Source organism: Phalacrocorax aristotelis, chromosome 5 (genome assembly GCF_949628215.1).
Source record: "Phalacrocorax aristotelis chromosome 5, bGulAri2.1, whole genome shotgun sequence".
Classification (NCBI taxonomy): domain Eukaryota; kingdom Metazoa; phylum Chordata; class Aves; order Suliformes; family Phalacrocoracidae; genus Phalacrocorax; species Phalacrocorax aristotelis.
Window position 1 is genome coordinate 18,446,275 of NC_134280.1, and position 24,281 is coordinate 18,470,555.

General features: G+C 57.3%; 1 protein-coding gene across 1 annotated transcript; it reads right to left on the reverse strand.

The window, feature by feature from the left end:
- Positions 1-2,552: 2,552 nt before the first annotated feature.
- On the reverse strand, positions 2,553-11,761 carry LOC142057083 (uncharacterized). Its single transcript, XM_075092564.1, has 3 exons — positions 11,199-11,761; positions 3,658-3,818; positions 2,553-3,075 (listed from the first exon to the last, which is right to left on the reverse strand). The coding sequence occupies exons 1-3, from the start codon at positions 11,623-11,625 to the stop codon at positions 2,758-2,760; spliced, it is 906 nt and encodes a 301-aa protein (XP_074948665.1). The 5' UTR covers positions 11,626-11,761; the 3' UTR covers positions 2,553-2,757.
- Between the last annotated feature and the right edge of the window lie 12,520 nt (positions 11,762-24,281).

Consider the following 24,281-nt stretch of genomic DNA (forward strand, 5'->3'; position numbering starts at 1 on the left):
TGGGGCACCACCGCCACCGTGAGTCACTTTTGCATCTTCCCAGGGCCCTGGATGTCCCTCAAGGAGGGGGGACCCCTTGTGCCCCTGATGGGGAAGGCCAGACAGCCCCTCTGGGGTGCGCAGGCAGCAGCATGGTAGAGAGCAGGGCTGGCCACATCCCGCAGTGTGGGAAGGGTGCCAGGGAAGAGGCAGGAAGGAGGTGCAGCTTTAATGGTATTTGTTGATGTTTACAACATGAGTCATCTGGCTAACCAGTCATAAATCAGCACCCCAACTCCCCCAGCATCAGTTGTGTCCCCTCCCCTGTCCCCCCAGCACTGGATGAGTGCCTGGCTCGTGTAGAAACAACCTCATAAATAACAGCAACAAAACAAACCCTCTTGCAGCCACTGAGGGCCCGTGTGCACCAGGCGCAAGATGAACGCCTCCCATCCATCACTTTAATGGTTGTACTCTGGAAATTAAACCTGTCACAGCCCATCAAGGTGAACATTTTAAGTCTGTGACATCCATTCAGCTCCCCTCCTCCTTCCTGGCGCTCTTTTTTTTTTGTTGCTTTCTACCTCTCCTTTCCCTCTCTGCCCTTGCCATCCCTGTCCCCTCCATCTCACCCCCACCCTGGTGTGCCCAGCTCCAACCTGTGATCCTTTCAGTGCTCCCCTGCTGCTGGAGGACTGAGTTGTACATTGGGTAGTAGATGTCTTTGGCCCTGAGGCTCCTGCAGCCATGGGCTGGCATCTGCCAGTATCTCCGTGCCTGGTCCTGTGTACCTGCTGAGGAGGGGCACAGCTCTCCTTGGACAATGGGTCTTCCTGCCCTGCTGTTCCGCCAGGGCAATGGTGGGAATTGGGTACCATCCTTTCCTACTTCCCCATCCTCACCTCTTTTTTTCTTCCCTGTCTTTTTTCCCCCCTTCCCCACATTTATTCCTCTCCTGCTCTGTGTTATGCCAACCATCACAGGCTCCTGGCACCTGACTCCTGCCCTGGCTCACATCTGCGCCCTTGGAGCAAGGGCTGCACCCTCCTCAGGACCAGAGCTCCCCCCAGGGCAGTGCCAGGGGTCTGGACACCCCCAGCATGGGTGGCTGGGCCCCACCGTACCCTGGGATGGGTTGCCTGGGGACGGGGGACTTGAGCACTGGGGATGCCACACACCTGGGGAGAAGCTGCTGAGCTGCCAGCAGCCACTGTGCGTCACTGTCATGCCTTGCAGGACTGTCGTTTGTCTGTCCATCCATCCATCTATCCCCGTGTTCCTCTTTCCCATCACCTGCTTCCCCTATTCTCCCCTCTGTCCCAAAAGTATCACATCTGTCCCCCAGCCCTGGTGTTACCCCTCAATCCCACAGCAGCCCCAGCCACTGCCAGGCATTACCCGGCCCTGCGAGGTGTGACAGCCCCACACCAACACTTACCTGTCCTGTCCCGTCCCTCACCAGCCGGTGCAGAGATGACCCAGGGCTCCCCGGGGACTGCTGCCCCTCGGAGTTCTCACCTCCACAGCAGGTCCCGGGGGCAGGCAGCCCTCCCTTCCACCCCAGGCAGGGACAAGGACAAGAGAGGAGGGGACAGCTGGATGTGGGGCAGGAGGGAAACGCCATGGGCTGCCTGAGGACGGGGCATCCCGGCCTGCCCTGCTCCTGCACCCCTACACGCACTGGGGTGGTGAAGCAGGCCTGCCCCCTGGGGCTGAGGGGGCGCTGGAGAGGCTGGGCATTGCAGGGCCGGTCTCTGCCTGCATGGGCATCTCAGCATCCCCAAGGGAAGGCTCAGAATGTGTGCGGGAGGCATGGGAGGTCTAGAGGGTCTGCCAGGATTCTCCAGCATCCTGAGGACAAGGGCAGCCTGCTCACTTAGGGGGGTCAGGACTTAACCCTAGTGCTTCCAGGGACATGGCAGAGGGTGATGGTTGCCATCCCACTATCAGGGGTTGGTCTCAGCCCAGCCAGAGTGAGCAGGGCCCCTAGAGGATCATGGAATGAGCCCAGAAACAGGCTGAGTGGGGTTTAGATATCACCATGGGAAAAGGGGGCTCACCACAGAACTGAGCTCTCACAAACAGCCTGAGCACCACCCTAAACCCAGGAGGGCTCCATTCCCACCTCACTTCAGGGCAGTGCCATACCAGTGCAAACAGGCTGATTGCAGCATGGAAAACAGCACCACTGCATTAGACAATTAATCAGCTCTGCTTTGGAGGGCAGCTTAATTTTGCCCGGCAAAGCTCAGGCCCCACCAGGGATGCAGGATGGAGGCAAAACAGGCAGGCATGCATCCTGGGCATCCTCCTTCCCTGCCCTTCATGCCACCAAGGGGAAGGGCAGCCAGCATCATGCAGGGATGCGCTGCTCCAAGCACTGTCATACCTGCAGAGAAGGGGCAGTGCACAGTCGAAGGAAGGTCTGGGGTCTCTTCCCTCCAGCTGTGCCAGTGGGCTGCCAGCTGTGTGAGTCTGCTGTCCCCACCCAGTTCCCCACGGACCCCAGCAGGGCAGCACCATGGCAGGAGGGGGAGCAGAGCCTCCCATCCCCTAAGGAAGAGTACAGGCATCTGGATAACAGCTTTATAGGGAAGGGATGTGGGGACTCCCCCGGATACACACAGAGAAATAATTACGAGTTAAATAGGATCCAAATACACATAAGTTAAAGGGGGGGTCAGGTGCCCTTCAGCCCCCACCGCTCTGCCCAGGCACAGTCTGTGTCTGCCAGCAAAGAGACTCCCGACACTGCAGCCCGGCAGCTCCATCTGCCTTTCACAACACAGAGCTGATCTTCCTCTCCGTGGCACCCATCTCGTCCTCCTCCTCTTCTTCTTCCTCCTCACCCCCCGAGCAGGAGGAATCTGGGCCATAGCCCAGCTCAGTGGAGCTGTGGTGCAGGAAGCCCGAGCCAGGGCTGCATCCCATGAACTCAGGGCTTTCTCCAGCTTGTCCCTGGCTCTCGCTGGGCAGCAACTTCTCGCAGGCTTTGCTGAGCCCTCGTTGCTTCTCAGCCTCTGCCTGAGCCCCCTGTTCCTTGGCTTTGCGGCTCCGCTTCCACTTCATGCGGCGGTTCTGGAACCAGATCTTCACCTGCCAAGGGAGAAACCCCAGGGGAGAACATGTCCCCCTGCCCCATCCTGTCCCCACTAACCCCTTTGCCTTCCCTGCATAGAGCCCCCCCCCCAAAGCCTCTTTATTTTAGGGCATCCCATGGTGCTGTGGGTCTGTCACAGGGAGAGGAGTATCTGGTGGGCCTGCAGGCTCTGCAGGGGGTGGCGCAGGGACAGAGGGGACCAGCAATCCCACAGGATGCCCAAGGATCTGCATGGGGACATTAAAAGAGGAGCTTTAGCCCCACAAAAAGCCCCTTCTTACAGTGTGGGAAGGGATGGGAAGGCTCTGAAATCTAAGTTGGGGGTGGTGGGTATGAAAATGAGCAGTATTTCTGGCAGGCCCTTCACAAGAGAAGAGCCTGGAGCCCATCAGGCAGGTCTCTGCAGGAGATGCCCTGGGAAGGGTTGCTGATGGGGGCAGTGGAGCGTGGGACTGATGGCAGCCAAAGAGAGGGGCATCAGCATTGCCCATGACCTTGACTTCCCACCTTGCAGTGCAGCCCCCTGCCTCCCTGGCAGCCAGCTGGGGCCATCCTCCAACCCCCCAGGACGAAGGTACCTGCGTCTCAGTGAGCATCAGCGATGTGGCCACCTCAAAGCGCTTGGGCCTGGACAGGTACTTGTTGAGCTTGAATTGGTTCTCCAGCTCCAGAAGCTGCTGGCTGGTGAAGGCTGTGCGGGGCCGACGGCACTTCCCCATCAAGCCAGACTGCGGGGTGGCTGTGGGGTAGACAGCAGGCAGGGGTCAGGGGACAGTGGGGCTGGGGGCTGCGGGGCGCATCCCCTTAGGAAGCCCGGGATGAGGAAGGTGAGCATCTCTCTATCATCTCCCGCTCCAATAATGGCTTTATTGCCTGGCTGATAGGAACGAGCGAGATACGTTATCGGGCCTCGGTGTGCAACTGGGATCAGTCCTGTGACTGAAATTAACCCTCCTTTTTTATTGCCAGGCCACGCAGGTGGCTGTCCAACTGCCAGGGGCTGCGGCAGCAGGGCTGCCGGCGAGCCCCGCTATCGTGACCGCAGCCCTTGAAGGCAGCGCGGCGCTGAATCAGGAGGCAGTGGGAACAAAGGGACCTTTGAGAGTCCAGTGTGGGGTGGCTGCCGCACCGTGTTTGATCCCTGCTTATCTCCTCTCTGCTGGCTTTATTGTCCCCCCGGGGTTCAGCTTTTACAGCTTCTCCCAGCACCGCAGCAGCAATCAAACCCAGAGGTTCGCAGCTGGGAGTGAAGTGCTAGTGCGGGGGCGGGGGAGGGGGCGTTAACGGGAAAGTTCCTTGGCACATCCCCGCTGCTGCGTCTCGGGGTAGGGGGGTGAAACAGAACATCGTGGCCCCAGAGACGTGCCCTGCTTGACAAGGGTTGCTCCAGCTTGCCCTCTTTACAGGGCATGGGGCATCATCCGCGCTATCTCCCCCAGATTCCAGCTTTGATCTCAACTTGCCCATCTCCTGAGGTGTCCACTGAGCCCTTCACAAACACAGTGGTGACTCATGAGCCAGGAATTTATGAAGGGGGCATTAACTGATCATGATCCAGGTTTGATCCCAAGTACCTGGATGCTGGGTGGGACGGGTCAAACAGGCAGAGCCTAGGCTGGGCTAGGGCTCTGCAAACTCCTCCTGGGACCAGGGGTGGACATGACCCCTCCTGCACCTGCAGCCCCACAATGTCAGAAGAGACAGCCCATGGGACCCAGCTTGTAGCTGCTGGCCAGTTAAACTATGGACTGAATAGAGGCACCCTGTGCTAATGGCTCTGACATGCACAAGGTATGTTATTTTGCACACAAAACATATTCAAGGCTAACACCAAATGAGAGACTCAAAGGATTACTGGGACAAATATGAATGTCAGATGAAAGATGGCTCAGCTCTGCAGAGCTCAGCTGCCGTCTGGGCTCTGGCTGGCCATGGATGCTCTGGCTGTACAAATCCTCAGCAGAGACATGAGACCAAATGGACCCAGGAAGGCTCCCCTCAGCTAAGGAAAGGAGGTGCCATGGGGACCAGCATCTGCAGCAATGGGGCAGTCCAAACCAACACCCTTTGCAGCTCCTTGGGGGTGAAGACCAGAGGTGCATCGAAGAACTGGAGGGGAAATTTATTCATCCGATGTTGGCATGGAGCACAACACAAAGCAGCCCCAGGCAGCATCTTGCAGCACAAGGGCTCCAGCACCCAACAACCCCTTTGCCACCAGAAATGGGAGGGTGCACCAGGACACCGTGTGCCTCAGTCCCTCCCTGAAGCAGGGGCTGCTGCTCTGCACAGGATGGCTCTACTGGGTCAGGGAAGGGTCCCTCTTTCTGGGCATGATCTGCAGAGGATGCCTCAGGAAAAGAGAAGGGAAAAGGGTGTGCCCACATCCCAGCATCCAGTTGTCCAGGACTTCTGTGCTTTTTGAACCCGAAGACTGTTTTTCCAGGGGTGAAAAAAACATAATGTTGCAGCCTGAATTCCCCACCCCAAAGTAGAGAGCCCAGGGCACTGCATCCTATCTCTGTGGAGCACAGAAATCCTTCAGACTACCCCAAAAGGCTCCTCTGTGCCCCTCCTTCTGCAAGGCCAGATGTGGCCAGACTAAAAGCAGATGTGGGAAGAGCAGAGGCACAGAAATCAGTCTCAACCCCAAAAGCTGGCCATGTTCAATCTGTCCAGATTCACAGACTGGAAGGCAACTTGCTTTAACACCACTCCCCACAAGGGACTCGCTTTTCCTCAGGTAAGATGTTGAGGGCTGCTTGGTCTAGCAGGGAAAAGAACAGAAAGTTTGCCCAAAAGCCAGATAAATCCAAATGTGATGTATCCAAAATAACTGCCAATGCAGGGGACCAACTGCTGGAGCACAGTCCCTCTGCCAGCCCCGGGTTCTCCATCTCAGTGTCTCCAGTTCAGGCTCAGTGCAGTGGTGTTCATTACAAACCTTGTACAGATCCTGACTTCCCTGGAAGTCTGCCCTGCTTCCTGCCCCAGTGCTGAACAAAAAATTCCTCAGACCCTTCCAGGGTGTTGCCATACAGTTCAAGCCACCAGCAGCCCAAAGCCCAGTGTACACAGGTATAGCTAGCCACCTAACCTGTGACCTCCACTGACAATACACCCTTCAGCAGCTACTATTACCCATCACCACTCCTACCCACTGTGACTCATTCAAGATTTTGCCTGCAGATGAGATGGGGTGAGCACAAACTGGCACAGCCTTAAGATCCACCTGACCTTCAGCCACCCACATCAGAAGCTCAGCATGGACCTGAACCACCAACATGTCTGGCCTCAGACCTGCTGTCAGCTTTCCTGAAGGGCTCTGGCTCCTTTGCATGAGGAGAGTATGGAGAGGAGAGGGTCCTCAGCTTCTCTTTGGGGAAAGAGCAAAGGTAGGAGGAGGAAATGGAGCCTGGCAGTATGAGGTATGTTCCAGTCTCCCATGAAAAGAGGAAATGGTGCCTTGTGGCTGCTGGTAGCTCCAGCCTGTCCTTCCAGTGTGCTTGGTGGAATCCTGTCCTCCCCTGGTCCTGTGGCAGACCACCACATGGACACAGACATCATCCCCCAAGGGCTTGCCTCCCCCAGTCCCTGCCAGCTGGCCTATGAACCCATCTCCATCACAGCCACCACCCCACAGAAAGAACAACCCTTCAGGAAAGCTCTCCCCCTTATCCAGCTCCTACCAGAAGGCCAGCGACAACCTCAGCATCACACCTTTTCTTGCCAAAGGATTTCGTATCTGCTCAGTCATCTCCTCCAATCCTACATTCACAATCAGATCTTGTCTCAGTATCCCTTCAGCCTGGCAGGGCTCAGACCCCCTGATGGGTGGCCAGCATTTGGCTGCAATATCAGTAAATAAATTGCTTGGCCTGGAGCCGGGAATGCCCTCTGAGTCTGAGGCCAGGAGCTCTACAAGGCAGATGCCTCCTGGCTAATTAGATAAAGCTTATAAAGAATCGCTGGTTTATTTGATACAGTTCCATCTACCAGATAACAAGGGTAATCCTAGGTTGATATTAACCCACTTGTTTTAATTTGGTTTGTTTAGCTACAGTTCACTTAACTTTGTAGCCTAGCAGATAAAGGAGAGGAAATTAGCACCTGGGTTGCTTTGGAGGTGTTTCTCCAGATGTCAGGGCTGGGAGGGTGTCTCACTGGCGCAATGGCCATCATCAGTGGCTTCTCCTGGCCTGCCGGCAGCCCTGACCATTGTCTGCAGAGCACCATGCGTAAGGGCACTTGCTACCTCTGGTAACCCCTTGCTTGCTGCACCGTTGACCCCAGACTGCTGCTTGCCAGCTGTTTTCCAGCCCATGTTTACTGCTGATGCCAGACCACTGTGCACCCGGGAAGCCTTGGAAGGTGTTGCTTTTTGAAGCAGTTTGATATGACTTGTCTTGCCAGCTCTCCTAGCCCAGCACAGCCCATCAGCCAGCTCTCCACTGCTGCGGGCAGCATCTGGCCTGGGCTCTCAGCCATCAGGGTGATGAGCAGGTGATGCAGACAAGTGGTGTCTCAGGAAAGCTGTCTGAGCACCAGGTCCTCCGTGGGGAATCCTTTGCTTTTCTTGAGAGTCTGCAGATAGCTGTATGTCACCGCTCTGCTCCTACAACTCTCCTCCACAGCAGGCAAGTCTCTACACTTGGCTCCCATCATCTCACAGCATTTCCAGGCTGCTGGCCAGGGCAAATAAATCACAGCTTCCAGAAATACTGGTATGCACAACACCGCAGTGCCAAATGCTCCACCTGTGCAGTTCAGAGGTGCTCAAAGCCCTAGGACAGGGACTCAGGCTGGGAGCAGCAGAGCCCAGGCAGGCAGCATCCTGCCGGCTGCAGTGAGGGCATGCCTACTCCTGCACTCAGGCCTTCCCACCCAGCCCTCTCACTCTGCATTGCAGCAGAGGCAGCCAGGCACTGGCTGCAGCTCCCCAGAGGCAGCTAGGAAGGAAGGCACAGCACCCGCTTGCACCACAGCAGGAGCACTTCTCTGAACAAACCTGGCAGCCAAGCCCAGGCCAGGTTCCTAAGGGTACCCACTGCCTCAGACCGTCTCCTCAGCATCCCGCCTCCCCCATATGCAGCTAAGAGTGGGTGAGCTTGTGCAATGCATCCCTGCAAAGCTTGTGGCTTCAGTTCAGGGGCTGTCCTGTTCCTTCTCCCACCCTTACTGTCCCCAGGAGACTAAACTAGACCTTGTCTACAAAACACCTCTACACAGGCTGCTAAAGAAGGAATTAATGATTTAGTTCTGGAATCTTCCAGAAATAAATCACAAGGGTGACCTCCCTCTGGGATGCCCCAGAACATGTCCTAGGAGGCTTTCACATGCACCTCTCTGAAATATCTGCCCCCTCCTACCTGGAGAGCTAAACATGACCAGTAGCAGCCGCATGGCAACTTGTGCTCTGTCACTCTGGAAACCTCAGCCAGGCAGCTTCATCCATCTGTCTAGGCTAGGGGTTGAGACAGGGCACCCAGGAACCATAGGCAGCGCAGGAGACCCCTGCCAACAGCAGGAGGCTCCTGCCCAGCCCACCACCTTCCTCAGAGAAATGGGGAAGGGCTGGGCAGGCAGCACATCCTAGGCAAGATGCCCCTTCCTGTCCCTGCATACCCACACCACTGTCCCCATCCTCACACCACAGCCAGCACATTGGCACAATATGAGCCAAGACACAGCCATAGCATGCAGGTGGGGCCAGTCCTGGTGATGACAGGGACAAGGCATGCTGCAAGGAGACCTGCTCTTGGAGCTTGCAGCGAGCCCACAAGAGGAAAGCCCAAGGACACACTTGAGAACCAAAATGTTCCCAATGGACTGAAACAAGGAGCTGAAGAGGCACAAGGAACAGCGTCTGACAACAGAGCCTACATGGCAGTGAAAATAACATGAGACAAGGACCAGGGGAGCAGGATCTCTGGGAGAGCAAGCACGGATTGGAGAACAGACTCCAAGATGAGCATAAGCCCCCACATCAGAAGTGATGTCCATGGGGAGGTACAGGCAGGTAGAGCAGCTGCAAACACACAAAGCTTCATCTTTCTGCTTCAGGGAGGCATCAGCTCAAGCTCTGCATCCAGCTTGGTCCCTGTGCTTTGAGACAGGGGGACAGTTGGAAGAAAACCCTGAGAGCAGTCAAGATGGAAACCTGGCTCAGAGGAGATGGAAGCAGCCAAGCTGTGTAGTGGGGAAAGGAGAGGGCTGAAAGGGGCCTATAGACCCTCCTCATGTGCACACCAGGCAAGCAGAGTGGAGTGTGATTTGCTGTGTTTGGTGTAACAAATCCTGGGATCAAACTGAAGGAAGAAAAGTTTCACAGCAGGAAAACTGCTGAAGTACTAAACTGGAAGATCTGGGGAGTGAGAATCCCCACTGCAAAGGGCTCCCCAGAACTGGGAACAAACACCTTTCACTGAGGATATGGTCTGGGGCAGTGGTCACTGATTTAAATTTAAAAATCTATGGCTTTGGCAGCTTTTGCTGCAGCCTTCTTATACCCCCACCTGTCTCTGACTCAAGATCTGCTGGATTGGGCCCTGGAGAGCCAGAGCAGGGCCCCAGGGGTAGGTGTAGTCATGTGATCCCACTCTGGTGAAACACAGCCCTGCCTGAAACTACTTGGATGCTGAGATACACTGGTAGACCCAGACCCTGCAAGGACAACGTGGCCTCTGCAGAGGAACAGGAAAGTTTCACCACCCAACCAACAAATATTTTTTTTCCGTCCCGTCCCCGCCTGCCCCTTAATGACATACTTGAAGAGCGCACAGAGCCCATAGCACTGGAGGCTTATTCTACACCCTTAGGTGCCACCACCACTTCACAGCTGGACATACCCTACAGTCCAGGGAGAGCCAGGGAGAGGGAGACAGCCTGGGGAAGGGAATAGCCTCTTTCCCTTCAACCTGCCCAGGTGCAATTTGAGGAAGGAGCAATGAACAGGATGTTTCATGTTAGTTCTCCATTTTTGCAGTGTTATTCATCCAGCTAGTTTATTAATTAACTGACTTATCTGGCCTTTTTTATTATTATTATTTATTTTTTGTTAATGGGCTCCCAGGTTATTAAGACACTAAACTCAGCTAATAGATCTGGATATTTTGCCAGAGGTCTATTATCAAGCCACTCTTGGTTTATTGCCCACTTCTCCATTTTTGCAGCAACCAGACCCCTGCTTACCCCAAGCACAGGGCAGGATGCGGGTCGCACTGCCAGGGGTGCCAGAGACAGCCCCCGCTGTGACAAGAGCCTGATGTTGGTCCTTGTGCCGTCCGTGCCCCCCCACCCGTGATCCGCCATCGCGGTGCAGGATCCGCCGCCTGCCCGCAGCCCTGGCCGTGCCCACCGCGCAAGGGGCTCTGCACGGAGCCGGCGCCCTCCCTGCATGCCAGGAGGGGCCGGGGCTGGGCTGGGGTCGAGCACGCTGCCGAGCTGCCCGGTTCCCGCAGCTCCCGTCGGCACCGGGCTCACCGGCCGCTCGCCCCCCGGAATCCGGCCGCGCATCCCTCCGTACTCCAGCCCCGGCGGGCGGCCCTCGCCGCAGGGACCCTGGCGGCTTCGTTCCCAACCGCACCGGGCGGGATTTATTCGTTTTCTGGTGCCGGTTCCTGCCGCCACTTCGTTATGTTCGTTTTCTTCCCGCCGCGGCGGAGCCCAACGAGCCTGCGGCGGCCGTACGGGGTCTGTAGCTGGGGCCGGCAAGGCTGGCCCGGCCCGGGAGCGGCTCTGCTCTGCCGGTACCGGGGCGGGCAGCGCTCCTCGGGGCCGTCCAGCAGCACCGGACCGGCGAAGGGCGAGATTTTGCTGGGGACACGCAACCCTCAGAGAACGGGTCTTTCCCCCCCCCACCCCCCCGCCAATGGGACCCCCAAACCTGTCCTGGCTGCGGAGCAGCTCTGGGCGCAGCAAAATCCCCGCATTGGGGACAGCCCCGAGGGCTCGCCGGCCCCGCACCCGCCGGGGAGCGGCGAAGGGGCGGCCCGGGCGAGCCTCAGTCCCCTGTCCCCGAGAGGACCTGCACCCCGTTGTGCTGGCGGGGGCCCCCGGGGTTGGAAGGGACGAGAGCCGCGTCCCGCCCGACGGGAGTATCGGTCCCAGGGTCACTCACCGTGGAAGTCGGAGAGCCTCGGCACCAGCATCCCGGCTCGGATCCAGTGCTCCAAGGGGAAGGAGCTGGCCACGGCCGCCTTTAGGTGCTCCGCGCCGGGCGGCGGCAGGTGGGGAATGCCGGTATAGGCGAAAGCGGGGTGCTGGCCCCCCAGGGCCGGGAGCGGGTACACGGCGGGCGGGTAGAGGGCAGGCAGGGCGCCGAGCCCGGGGCCGGGGAGGTGCAGCAAGCCGGGCTTGGGGACGAAGCCGGCCGGGGCGAGGGGCGCGGCGGCCGGGGACGCCCGCGGCGAAGGGGTGTCGGAGCGCCCGGCGGGACCGGGGCTCGCCGCGGGGCTCACACCCGGCGGGGAGGCGCTCCGCGCCGGCTCCTCGGCCAGGAGCGCCTCGATGCGGAAGTTTTGGGACTTCTCCATGGGCTTGTGCATGGCCCGGCCCCGTGCGGAGCTGCCGAGCCCCCCGGCACCCCGCTGCTCCCCTGCCAGGGCACAGCCCGGCCGGGCAGCCCCGGGCCAGCCCCGGCACCGGCGGGCATCCAACGGCGGGGCCCCGCCGCGCCGCGCTTCGCGGGGCTGCCCTCAGGGGCAGCCCTCCTCTCCGCTCCTCCTCCCGGGCACTCGCTCCCCCGCCGGTACCGGGGGGGGTGTTTTAACCCCCCCCTCCACCTGCCCCAGCTCCCCATTGGCTCCCCGCCGGCCGGCCTTCCTCCTCCGGCTTCCTCATCCCCCGGCCACCGCAGCGGGGACACGCCGGGGCCTGACCCAGACCGCTCTGCCCCTTCCCCAGCTTCACAACCCAGTGCTTGTCCCCATCCAGGGTGTCCCCCCAGCCTGCGGGACCCGTTGCCCAGGGTGCTGAGCCCATCGGCCTGATCCAGAGCCGATCTTGCTTTCCTTAGAGCCCCTTGATGGGGAAGTGGGCCCATGGTTGTGGCAGCTGGAGGAGATCTGGAGAGACTACACGGACTTCAGCACACCGAGGTGAAGCCCAAGTAGGCTTCAGTGCTGCCCTGGCTCTGCGGAGCCCCCAGGCACTTGGGAGGGCAGAGTGCCTGGCTGGGAGGGCGGGAGAGGCACTCACTCACCAGCAGGCTCCACCATGCCCCACACACCAGGGATCACTGGCAATGCCCAGCTATGCCACTTCCCATTGCAACCCTCTGGGCCAGGGAGATCAGTGGACCTGAGCTGGACACACACAGGGGCCACCACCCTCCATCACCCATGTCTGTCCAAGATGCCAACACAGCAGGTGCCTACAGGCAGATTGCTACTCATTTGCCCAGTTTTATCTTTCCCAGACAAGACACAGCTTGGAGAGGGGCACCAGGGAAGGGCAGAGAGGAAAGCCTTGGCTGGTCTGGGACATGTGGGTGAACAGGAGCAGAGCTGGCCCAGACCCCCAGCACTGGCTTTCAGGGAGAGGCAGAGTACATGTGAGTCCATTTACGGTCTCTAGCATCAAGGGTCTGCATCTGTCTGTCTCTGGGTCGCACCTTTTTGTGTCATGCTACACAGTGAGACAGAGTGTTTGTGTCTGATGACAGGTCCTGCTCTTTGGAAGGCAAGTGAGGCAGCCGCTATTGCCCTGCCTAAATATTATAATGGCTAAAGGGAGCTCCTCTCCCTGTATTTCTTCCCTTTTCAGTATCTCCAGCACTGCTGTATTCCCTGAGCAAGAGATGGTCTACCCCACTGTATCCTGTGTCACACAGAGGCTGCAAGCAGATGCTCAGGGAAGGAGGCAGGCAGGGGCATATGGGGCCTTCCTCAGCCTCTTGTGCTTTCTCTGCTTGGTAACCCCAGGGGCTTCTCTTCCCCGTGCCCATCCAGCCTGATCTGGAGCCTGCTGACCTCCCTGCACACATATTACCCCACTGCAGGGAGCTCCAAAGGTCCTGTGTGTGTGACAACTTCCTCCTTCCATTGCCTGAGCCCAGCACCTATAAGTTTCAGTGCATGGCCCCAAATACTTGTGCGGGAACAGAAGCAAACAGCCCTTTTCCAGCTGCCTCCCCAGGAGGGAGGAGGGCAGAAGTCAGCCCCATGGACAGCCCAGAGCCGGATTTGCTCAGAAGGGGATCTGGGGTGGATGTTACCCCACTGTAACACACCCTACTTGGGAAGGTGGAATAGTGTCTTTCCACCTCCAGCACCCCTGCTCCTGCTGCTGTATCCTCTCTCCACCATCAGGGAGGCTGTAGGGCTCCCGTCCCCATCCCAAGTCCATCCCCCTCAGGACAGAAGCCAATGTCCCTGCCAAGTAAAAGGACACCAAGCCCTTTCCCTCTCCCCCCATGTGAGTAGCCAGCCCTGGCAAGCAGCAGGCATGGGCAGGTCAATATTTGGGAAAGAATGGAGCAGCCTGGCTCCCAAGCATGGGGGAAAACTGCCACAAGCATCCAAAGAACAGAGGGCACAGCAAACATAGGACAACTCTTCTGCTGCAGGTCAACAGCCTGCAATGGTGACAGCAGCAAGGGGCCACTGTTTCCTTATCTGAGTCCCCAGGACTCGCTCTAAGGATTGCAATGGCTTGTTAGCTTTGCATAGGGAACGTACCTTGAGACCCAGGGCAGAGACTGGGGTTGCTGCACTGGGGCATAACAGATAAGTCACCGCCACAGTGACCACCATGGGGTGGCAGACAGGCAGGTAGCCAGTCCAGGAGAGCCTGGATAACCCCTGCCAAGCCCTGAGGCTATTTGTGGCTGTACGCACTGTAGCTCAGGCAGTGGAAGAAGAGCTTGAGTGAGGCTCATTTGGGGGTCTGGGTCACAGCATTGAGTCACAGCCTTACTGTCTTCATGGAAATCCCCTGCACTACCCAAGGAGTCTCTCCAAAGACAAGAAAGTCTTCCAACGTTCAGCAGCCCAGGCTGGTGCCCAGTTCACTGATCCCAGAGCAATGCAAGTACAGGCAGCCAAGCTGCAGCCTTTGAATTGCACAAGCAAGAAATGTTTGCAGACACCAGCAGTAAAACCTGGGTAGAAACACCCCAAAAAAGAAATCTAGGAAAATCATGGGGTGGGTTCCCTCCTCCAGGTGAGTCAAACCCAAATACTGGGACCCTGCAGGGCCGGAACAGCCAGCACACAGCCCATGCCATGCAGTGCTGCACACAGTAGAGCGGTGCTGGGCCATGGCCGGCAGAAGGGGTGGGATGCAGGCAGTGATAGATGCCAGGGTACTGATGAGTTCACAGTCTTCAGGGTCATTAATCAGATCGGAGCTGGATTAAGGTGTCCGAGGTCTGATTAGCTTCATTTCCCACCTCAGGAAGGAGGGAACTCTCTTCCCCATCCATCAGGTTCTCTGGTGACAGCTCACCTGGTTGCTAACTAGATCTGAGGACTGTAATAAGTGAACATGACTGTGACCTGGACCCTTACCTCTGCCTAGCATCCTTCCTCCATAGGAGGGTCTCCACAGACTATCTAAGGCAACCCCAAACGTCAGCCACAGATAGATCACAGGATATCAGCCAAAGAGACAGCTCATTCCCATGGCCGAGGGGTGCAGGGCACTATGGACAGGAGCTGCCACAGGAAACCACCCCAGTTCAGGAGAAGGTGGAGTTTAAAGGGGGGATGTTTTCAGTCAGCACCATATTGCTCCCATTCCCCCCACAGCTTACCCTGTGCTGTTGCCACAGGGCCTCATCTGCTCACCCAGTAATAGCAGAGCCCTCCCAAGGCAACCAGCTCTGTGAACAGGCAAGCAAACACCACCTTGCTGCTGTGGAAGATCCTGGGCACATCCAGGACAGATCTCCTAAGCCCCATACAGAGCTAGATGGACCAGCTCAAAGCCCTGAACCAGCCAGGGTGCTTCTCTCATCTCCACATCCCTTGCTTGCTCAAGCCCACCCCATCAACATCTCCATTTGTCCCCTGCCTGATGCACCTCATGTTGACCATACCCTAAAGGTACCTCCACACTTAATCACTTAGCCTACTCCTGTCCAGTAAGTGCAGACCAGTGGAAGGTCCATGCTGCCCAGGCAGAAGCAAGGTTCCTCAGCAACCTCACCTCTCTAGGAAGGCCATGATCACAACATATCTCACTGGGCAATGGGCAGCACCAGGAATGTTCACATAGCCCAGGGCTTCCTGGGACTCTTTCATTTGCCCAGGCATTTTGGGGGGATTTTCTGGATGTGCCTCAGCTGGACATTCACCCTGGTCTTTCTTCAGCCACCTGGAAGCAGCAGCCACAGCAGAATCCATGGCAGGTGTACACAAGCCCTGCAAAGCCTTTTATTGCTGATGTGAAGGTGCCCAGCTAGACAACTGGAGCTCTCTTTGCTGTGTCCATAGTCAAATGGATTGTCTCCATGCAAATTCCATCCATGCAAGGTCAAGCAGCAGGAGTAAAACTAGAAGAGCAAACACCCACATGGCCACCAAAGACACCCAGCTCTGGTGCACATAAGTTTTCAGCATCTGTAGAGACCCACAACACTACCTACAGTAGTTCACAGACTTCCCCAAGCTGTCACCAACAGTGCCTGAGTTCTCAGAAATGAGGCATGGGGGTCACAGGTAGTATTTGGGAGCACAGTTCAGTTTTACAGCCTCACCACTTCCTCAGTGTCACCTTGGGAAGCAACGTGCATCCCTTGGCAAACCCAACTGCCCCAAGATCAAAGCCAAGGGTGCCGAGGAAAACCCATACCCTGATAAAAAATTACTGACTGGGACCAGACTGTCATTTTCCCAGGATCGAGCCATATCCCAGGCAGATGAAGACATGAGCCATGCTGGGGCTTTCTCTTAATTTCCACCTAACCTGACATTTGGGCTGTTCTTAGATGCACAGTTTAGCACCAGGTTTTTCTAGTGGGTTTGGGTCACCTCCTGCCTTCAGTCAATAGACGTTACCTTTGAGACAGGGACCAGTGCAGGAACCATCATGCTTAGCCCATCCCAGAGAGGTGGCCTGCACCCTGATTCCTGTCCAGGCTATAGCTTTTAAGCCTTGAAAGAGCTCCCTGTCTCCAGCGCGGCAGTACCCACTTGCTAAGCATTAACCACTCCCCAGGTCACAGCCCCCAGAGCTTTCCATCTTCAGAAATTACTTCCCTGTAAGAGACCTAAAGTGCAACAACCTTGTTTAAAGCATCTTTCAGGAAGCAGTGGATCTTGTTCATCTGGCACCTCAGGTCATCTTGCAACACTCCAAAATCCCAAGCCAGCTACTGGAGAAAAACAGCCCAGAAGCATCACTGACGCTGGAGACACGGGCTGTAAGCCTGCTTACAGGTGTTTTCCCAGCCATTCCCCCATGCGAAGGGCTGTAGAAGTGCCCCACCGTCATCTGTGCTCTGCAGCCTCTGGCCCAGACCAGACCGAGCTCCTGGTGAAAAGCACTGGGTGTAAGAGCCCCTGGTCTGCTCTAGTTTGGGGTGTCCTGGGTTTTGTGGGAGCCCTGACTACCACGCACAGCAGGATGTTGCCCTTCCCCTACCCCTTGCAGCAGGGCCACTCACTATCTCTGGAGTCTGGGAAGCTGTAGGAGGCTGGTGGGGAAAGTAAATAAACTGCCAACCCCATAGTGATTTGTGGCTAAATGAACAGTTGAAGTCACCTGCGAGTGGCCCAGGGCCTGTAACCAACCAGATAATGGGTCTTAATCAGCCCTGCAGTGGTGGGAGCTGAGCTCAGCCTGTGTCAGACCTAACACAGCCAGCCCTGGGGTCCCAGGCTGCTTGGTAGCTGTTCCCTCTGTACAAACACTGGCAGAGGCATCCACACCACTGTTGTGGGAGTGGAGTGGCTACCCACAGAGCCCCCCAGAAATACTCACAGAGCTCCTCATCTGTCTTTAGGGGTCTCCCCCTGCTCTGGTGATGACAGGAGACAAGCGCCAGGCAAGCTTCTGAAGCCACCTCACTGCCTACTTCCAGGGGTGCTCTGCTCAGTCACTGCTATGCCCTGTCCCTGCCTCCATCCGCTGCTGAGTGAGTCTGCCTGCTCCTGCCCACCCCACGGACTTCCAAGCCAGCCACAGGCTCCTGAGGCCTTCTGCATCCTGACTCATCAGCTGCTTGGTCTGACAGGCAGGGGTCTGTCCTGGAAGGCAGAAGTCCCTATGCCTCCATCCCCCTGCCACTGCATGGGCTTGGTAGGGTACACACCTCCTCCTGCCCACCTTACCCAGCCTTCACATGTCCCTCTGCACTGAGCCCCAGGTACCTGCCCTGAGTGAAAGGGTTAACAGGCAAAGCAAACACAGCTCAGTCCCTCCTAGACAGGCCTCCTGCAGGGATTTCTGAGCAGCTGTTTATTTAGCCAAGCAATTCCTCAAATATGCAGCCTCATCTCTGATGGTGCATGGGAAGGCTGAGCAGAAAAACACATTAACATCTCCTGTCCTGGAGCAGGGGAATGGCAAACCGGCACAGGAAGGCTTGCAGGGCAGTGAAGGTACCTGCCCCCAGAAGAAACAGCCTGGACAGCTCTAAAGTGTCACACCTGATCCCAGCACACAGCCACTGCAAAGAGCTGGGGCACCAGCATCCTGCAGGATCAGACCATAACAGCTGCAGGGATGCCCTAGGTCCCCCCTCTGTTAGCATTGGCTTGGCTTCCTGACATGCAGAGACATACTACAGAGGTGCTCAGGCTTGGGGACAGACAGCTTGTCCCATTGTAAACGCACGGCTTGGAGAGACAGGGACACACAGTCAGCTCAGATCCATTTCTTACAAGGACCCAGGGTCTGACTGCTTCATTTCCAATCCCATTAGCCCCTGACCCCTTTCCTCTTAGATCCTGAAACTATGAGCCCACAGCACCCACACAGAGATCTGCTCCATCTTACTCCTCCAAAATGAGCTCCAGCAGCACCTGGGCTCAACCTCAACGTCCATCCTCACCCCAGGCCTTGGCTTTTGGGGGGAGATGCTAAAGAGCCAGCATCCCCCACAGCCCAGCATTATCTAGGAAAACAGTGAAGTGACTGAACACACAGCATCCCTTCCTGCTGCTTCCCTGTGCACCTACAGCCCTTGCCCCACACATAGCATCCAGTGCCACAAGTCCTTGGTACAGCTGGACTCTCCTCCCACCAGCACCCCCACCACTGGGCACACCAGAGGATCCCCCAGCCCTCTTTTTTCCTGTCACCTCCAGGATCTTCTGTTGTTGCTTCACTGGGTCTTGTCCCAAGTCAAAAGCTGCTCCCTGGGAGGGAAGGGAGCCAGGGCTGGGCTAAGGGCAGTGCAGGGATGGCTGGGGGGAGCTGGCCCCCCCAACAGCACAGTCTCACCTCTTCCCTGTTAATGGCCTTTCCATGGAGTCAGCTCCTAACCTGCTCCCAGGGTGACTGGATAAATCAGCTGCTCCTCCCAGGACCTTGGGCTCTAATTAATGTCAGCTCATTAACAAGATAACAGCAGTTTATTACCCTGTCTCCCTGGCTGCTGATTAACCCTTTCCCAAGGTGGGGGCAGGGGGTGGTGATGCCATGGGACAAGGATGGCAGGAGCAGGTGACCTCTCTGCAGTGAGACCCAGGGACACCTCAATAATGGAGAGGACAGACAGATGGAGGGACATACAAGCAGAACTGCAGAAGGACCGAGCAAGGGATGGATTGGGCACAGTGGGATCAGGACATTTGGATTTTCTTCCTGGTAGTATGGTAAGGGCTTGCTGGATTAAAGCCTTGACGGAGCTGCCAAGACTCATGGGGTCCCCCTGGGCTGTTGCTGTAGCCTCCAGAACATCTCTGTGCCTCAGTTTGCCCAGGTGTCCCTACCCCAGCCCAAGGGGAAGAGCATGGCTGAGACCTAGAGCAAAGCACAAAACCTCTGCACATCCCTGGCCCTCAGCTCCTATTTTGAGGAGCTGTCACACAGTCCCACAGCCAGTGGGAAGCCACCACCTTACCTCTAGAGGTAAGAGCAGCCCCAGCTCCATCTCCCCTGTGAACTGCCCGTGCCACAGAGCAATGGGGCAGGTCAATCTGTCCCAGGGCAAGAAGGAGCCTTTGACTTGCCCTTGACCTGGGTCTGGGTACAGAGGGCAGAAGCAAGGGGGCTGAGGCGGGCATGGTGCCCCCACCCAGCAGTCCAGTGCCAGGCTGTGGGGGCTAATGCTCTCCATACATCAATCACACTGCTCAGCGGCTCCCTATTAGCCAGAACAGTGGCTGGTTAATCAGGCTGAGGGCTTCGGCTCGTTAAGCTGACACCTCCATTGCGAGAGTGAGACATGGGGGCATGCAAGGTGCCACTTATTTATTTTCTTCTTTCCCAGGGAATATATTAAACAAATTAAATTCCTGGAGTGTTGGGTAAGCACAGCCGGCTCTGCGCCTGTCCCAGCTGCAGCTAGTTCAGCCGTGGGGAGGGGACTGTGCTCCCCAGCCTGCAGCAAACCCCTGACACTACTGCAGGGCCCCAGCCACCCCATGCCGCCCCAGCCCCTTGCAATAAGAGGCACCACCCCTATTTCCCGCTCTGGGCTGTGCTGCGATCACAGATGCTCAGCAGTGCTAAGTGTGGTTAGTGCATGGGCAGGAGATCTTGTGGGAAATGAAGACCATGATTTTGTAAGGAAAGTCCCTGGGGAACCTGCCTGCTGCCCCTGAACGGGCCTTCTCGGCCCTGCAGAGAGGGGGGCTGTGAGACAGCCTTTGGTGCTTTTGGAGAAGCTTGTAATGTTCCCTGCTCCAGGGAGAGCCAGAGGCTGGTTTCAGCCATAGCACTAAGCCTTTTTCTTTGCACTCTGGTATTGGGGACATCTGGGCTAGTAGCAGGTTGGCACTGCAAGGTTCTTCTGCAAGCAGGAGTGCTAGGAGGGAGTGCACTTGTTCTCTGTAAAAATTAAGTCTTTATCACAGGACCCAGGAGCTGGGGATTTAGAAAAAAACACTGTACACCCCAAGACCAGCTTTTACGCCGTAAGCATTGACATCACCAGCATTGGCCTCAAATCATACAGAGCCATGACAACAAGGGTGTTTGCTGAAGCATTTCCTTGCACTGGACCCTTTGCCTGCTTCAGCATCAGTCACCCCTTCAAAACCAACCTGCTCAAACCCCCTGAGGGTTGGGATGCCGTTTCATTTTCCTCACTGTGGGGCTGCTCTGCTCCACCCCAGCACTGGCTGCATTTCAGTGCTGCTCCGGGACTGGTTAGGTGACAGGCATGGACGGAAAACTTGCTGCAAATTACTCATTAGTCCCTGGAGTTGTTATTTATTGACCATTTGCAACTCTTCCCTCCATCGCTACCTTCTCCCTCCCCATTCTTCCAGCAAAGTCAGTGACAGCCTATCCCGCTCTGCTGTCCCACCCCAACCCATCCCATCCAATCTTGTTATCCCCGTACCTTTACAGAGCCCAGTCCCTTCCTCCTAATCTCAGTCCTTCAAGTGCCTCTTCATTTCAGGAACGGACCCACCTTTTTCTGGTGGAAGGGTGACTCCCTGGAGGTTAGTGAAGAATTAGAAATAATTTAATTTACCTCCCTGTTCGGACGCTTTGATGAGCTGAAAGGCTCCTTGTCAGGCAGCGAATCCATCTTCCTCCAGCCTTACATCAAATTTCATTCACTAATTAGAAACTCCTGCCCCGGAGCGTGCTGCCCCCACCCTGGCCGCCCCTTCTCCCCACCAGCACCATTATGAAAATAAATAGTTCCATTAGCCGCATTGTTGTGGCTGTGGGGCCCAGTGCTGGGAGTTATTAGAGCAGGAAGGAGGGCGTTGGATTAAGACGAATGATTTATTAAGGAAAAGGACCCTGATTAGAATCTTACTTGTCCCCTGTGCATGGGTGCATACTCACAGACCCCCAGTCCCGATGCCCGGGGCACCGCAGATCCACTCCTGGAAGGTCAGTGCCAGATGGCAGTGGGGTTTCTCCAGGGGCTGCATCCTGCTCCTGCAGTGCTGGGAACCCCTCGTCTCGTACTGGGATGGTGTACGAGGTAATGGCTGGTGACGGCCACCAGACCCCTCGCATGGTCCCCAGCCACCCCTGCCTGCCCTTCCCTTGTACAGAGAGTGGGGGACCGCCAGCATTGCCCGTGCTCTCCCTGCCCTGCAGCGAGGACCCACAGTGGGTGCTGGGTGGGTCCTGCTGACCAAGGAGGGGATACAGGAAGGGAAAGGCTTTGGTGATTAGCTCTGTACCCCATGCTGTGGGAGAGGGAACTGGAGGGTGCCCCTCCAGCAGGAGGGTTGGCAGGACTCACCCTGGGCGAGGGGAGAGGGTGTCAGCCCCCTCCATGGGTCCAGGGTGCTCTCTGCACCTGGGAGATGTGGGGTGGGCATGGCTACAGAGGTGGGCACTGCCCCAGGGTGCCCACGTCCTGTGGTCCTCACAGTGCTCATGCCATGTATATGTCCCCCGGCCTGTCTCCAGAGGGGAGAGAGGTCAGGGACACAGGGACACCTGGGTGCTCCAGACACGGCCTGGGATATAAAGTATCCGGGCTGGAAAGAGAGTAATCTGGGGGATTGGATGGCGATTCTGAGAGCCAGGGGGTGTCCAAGCCCAACCAGTGAGGTGGTGGGCATGTGTCTGTCCAGGGAATAAAAGTACGTGTATGGGATGGATGTGTGCGCCTGTCTGTCCATGTCTGTACAGGCACAGCGGGTGGTGGTGTGACTCCCAGAGGATGCTGCCTGCTAAAGCACCTCCATCCCTGCCCAGGGGAAGCTGCCAAGCACGGGCAGAGGGGTCTGGGGAGGGGCAGGCAGCCCCTGCAATGGGGGGGTGTGTGTCCCAATGCTGTCCCCACACAAGTGCCATGGTTGAGAGGGGCAGGAGGTGGGGGGCTTGTAGCAGAGGAGCAGGTGGTGGAGGCATTTGTGGCACAGGATATGTTCCACAGCCCACACCACACACATTCCTGGGGCTCCTGTGGGACGAGGGCCAGGGCACTGGGACATCCCCCTCCCCAACACTGCTGCAGAGAGCAGGGTCCTGCCCTTGCCCCCAGAGCAGCAGCACTACAAAAAGCCATTAAGCTAAATTAAGCTAATGCAAGTGAGAGTGGGAGGCTGATACAGGCTTCCTCTGCGGGCACCCACTGGCTGGCAGCATGTGGGACTGAGCTGGGCTGGGCAGCCTCTCCTGGGCTTTTTTGGCAGGGCAACTATGGGTCAGTCTGTCCTTGCCAAGAGGAGGATCTCTGCATCCTGCTGTACAGATGCTCTCAGACCTAGAGATTTCAGGGTGACACCCCACCCCATCACCGTCATAGCCCAGGCCATGAGCACCTGGTTGGACCCAGAGCTCCTGGATGGTGGGGACAAACCACCTCCTTGCCCCAAGATATACCCCGCTCCACGGGGAAGGTTTGGTCTTGGAGTCCCACAGGATCCTCACCCTGCTGTCATCTCCTGCCCACACTGCTCAAAGGTGCAGTTCCTCACAAACAGAAGATGCTTTCGGGATGCTCAGTTCCCACTCCCCAAGCCCCAGCGTCCCCTGCAAACCCCTTGATGGGACCCCAGTTCCCAACATGCCAGCCTGGGGCTGGGAGTGGGGTTGGCTGGCGCTGCCACGGCAGAAGGCCAGGGTGCGAGGGACAGACGGGAGAGGCGGGGATGGGGACAGTGTCCCCCCTTGTTAACAGCGACGGACCCTGTAGCCTTTTCAAGGCTCTGAATAGGGGGTGGTACCTCTCCTCCCCTGAATTTGGGGCCTGGGGGTTGTTGGCGCTGGTTTAACACGCTCAGACAGGGCCAGAGGGATGGAGGGGGGCACACTACCCCAGATGGGAGCATGTGGGGGGTTTCTCCTGCCGCCACATGCCCTTCCTCTCCCTCCCGCCCACCATTCACATGCTAATGAGGACAAATTGATGGAGAGACATCCATTGTGGTACCCTCCAGCCCAGCCCTTCTGCTGGCCACCCACCAGCATCCCCATCCATCACCACCCAGTGGGGACCCTGGTGGGGTACCCACCCGCCTGGGGCTGGAACCCTGGGAGATGGGGCTGCTTCAGGTCCCCATGAGCAGTGGGGCAGCCCCCAGGTTCCCCTGGCTCTCCTGGGACTGAGTGATTGGGGCGGGGGGGCATCCAGGGAAGGAAGAGCCCCCCATAAGTCCTGCCTGTCAGCTGGATATCATTTTGTCCTCACCATCCTTGCCATGGGGCTTTATGGGGCTATGGGGGAGTTAATGGGGTTTCAGGAGGCGAAAGACCCCAGAATCTTATTTATGGGTCCCTCCCTTCCACTCGCTGCCCAGGGGCTGGCCCAGAACCAGGACCCCCCTACTTTTCCTACTTCCACCCCAAAGCAGTCCCCCTAAAACCCTGCAGCATCCTCCTAATGAGGCAAAGGGCTGTTCTCCCCATACTCACTGATACCATAAAAACTTGGGCCTGGAGATGGGCTGCCCACATCATGGGGTACCCCAAAGGGTGCATCCTCTCCCCATGCATCCCACGCCTCTAGCTCCCCCCGCCGTGCCTGTGACGGCAGCCTGATTGAAATTTCACTCCATAAAGCACCTCTCGAATGCCTGACCCCGTGGCCCCCCTGGGGACCAATTTGTCCTTCTCTGTAATAAGAACCTAATTAAATTAGCTCAGCCGCCTCACAGAGCCCTTAAATTAGCTGTGGTGATGAGGGCCCTTGCTGACAGCCTGCTGCCGAATTGCTCTGCACTCACCATGCTGTGGGGTCCAGGGAAAGCGCTGGGGGGACCCCCCTCCCAGCCCCACCCAGGGACACTAGGGCAGGGCATCTTGGACATGGAGCAGGGGGTGCACAGAGGGGTGCGCGGGTGGGTCAGGTATGCGGAGGCTGTCTGAAATGCTGGCTGGTGGTCTTCCCTTCTGCTGGCATGAGGATGGGGTGAAGGGGGGACAGGGCTGGCAAGGGGCGAGGGGACAGAGCCAGCAGTGACTAGCTCTAGTGTCATTGGAAACACAGTGTACTGGGTAGGGTTCCATTTTCTCCAGGAACACTGGGTTAGTGGGTGTTGTGGTGATGGAGATGGTAGGGAAGGGCATCCCAGCATGGCTGGGTGCTGGGGTGATGGGCCCAGACTGGGATGGAGTGGTGTCCCTGGCAGTCCCATGGTGGCTGTGCCTCCTACATTCTGCCCCACTT

What these genes read in the sequence shown, in the direction of transcription:
- LOC142057083 (XM_075092564.1), bottom strand. Translation starts at nt 11,625, where the DNA reads ATGCACAAGCCCATGGAGAAGTCCCAAAACTTCCGCATCGAGGCGCTC. An exon ending in GAGGCTCTCCGACTTCCACG is followed by an intron (nt 3,819 to 11,198) that starts GTGAGTGACCCT and finishes TCTACCCCACAG; the next exon opens with CCACCCCGCAGTCTGGCTTG. An exon ending in TGATGCTCACTGAGACGCAG is followed by an intron (nt 3,076 to 3,657) that starts GTACCTTCGTCC and finishes CTCCCTTGGCAG; the next exon opens with GTGAAGATCTGGTTCCAGAA.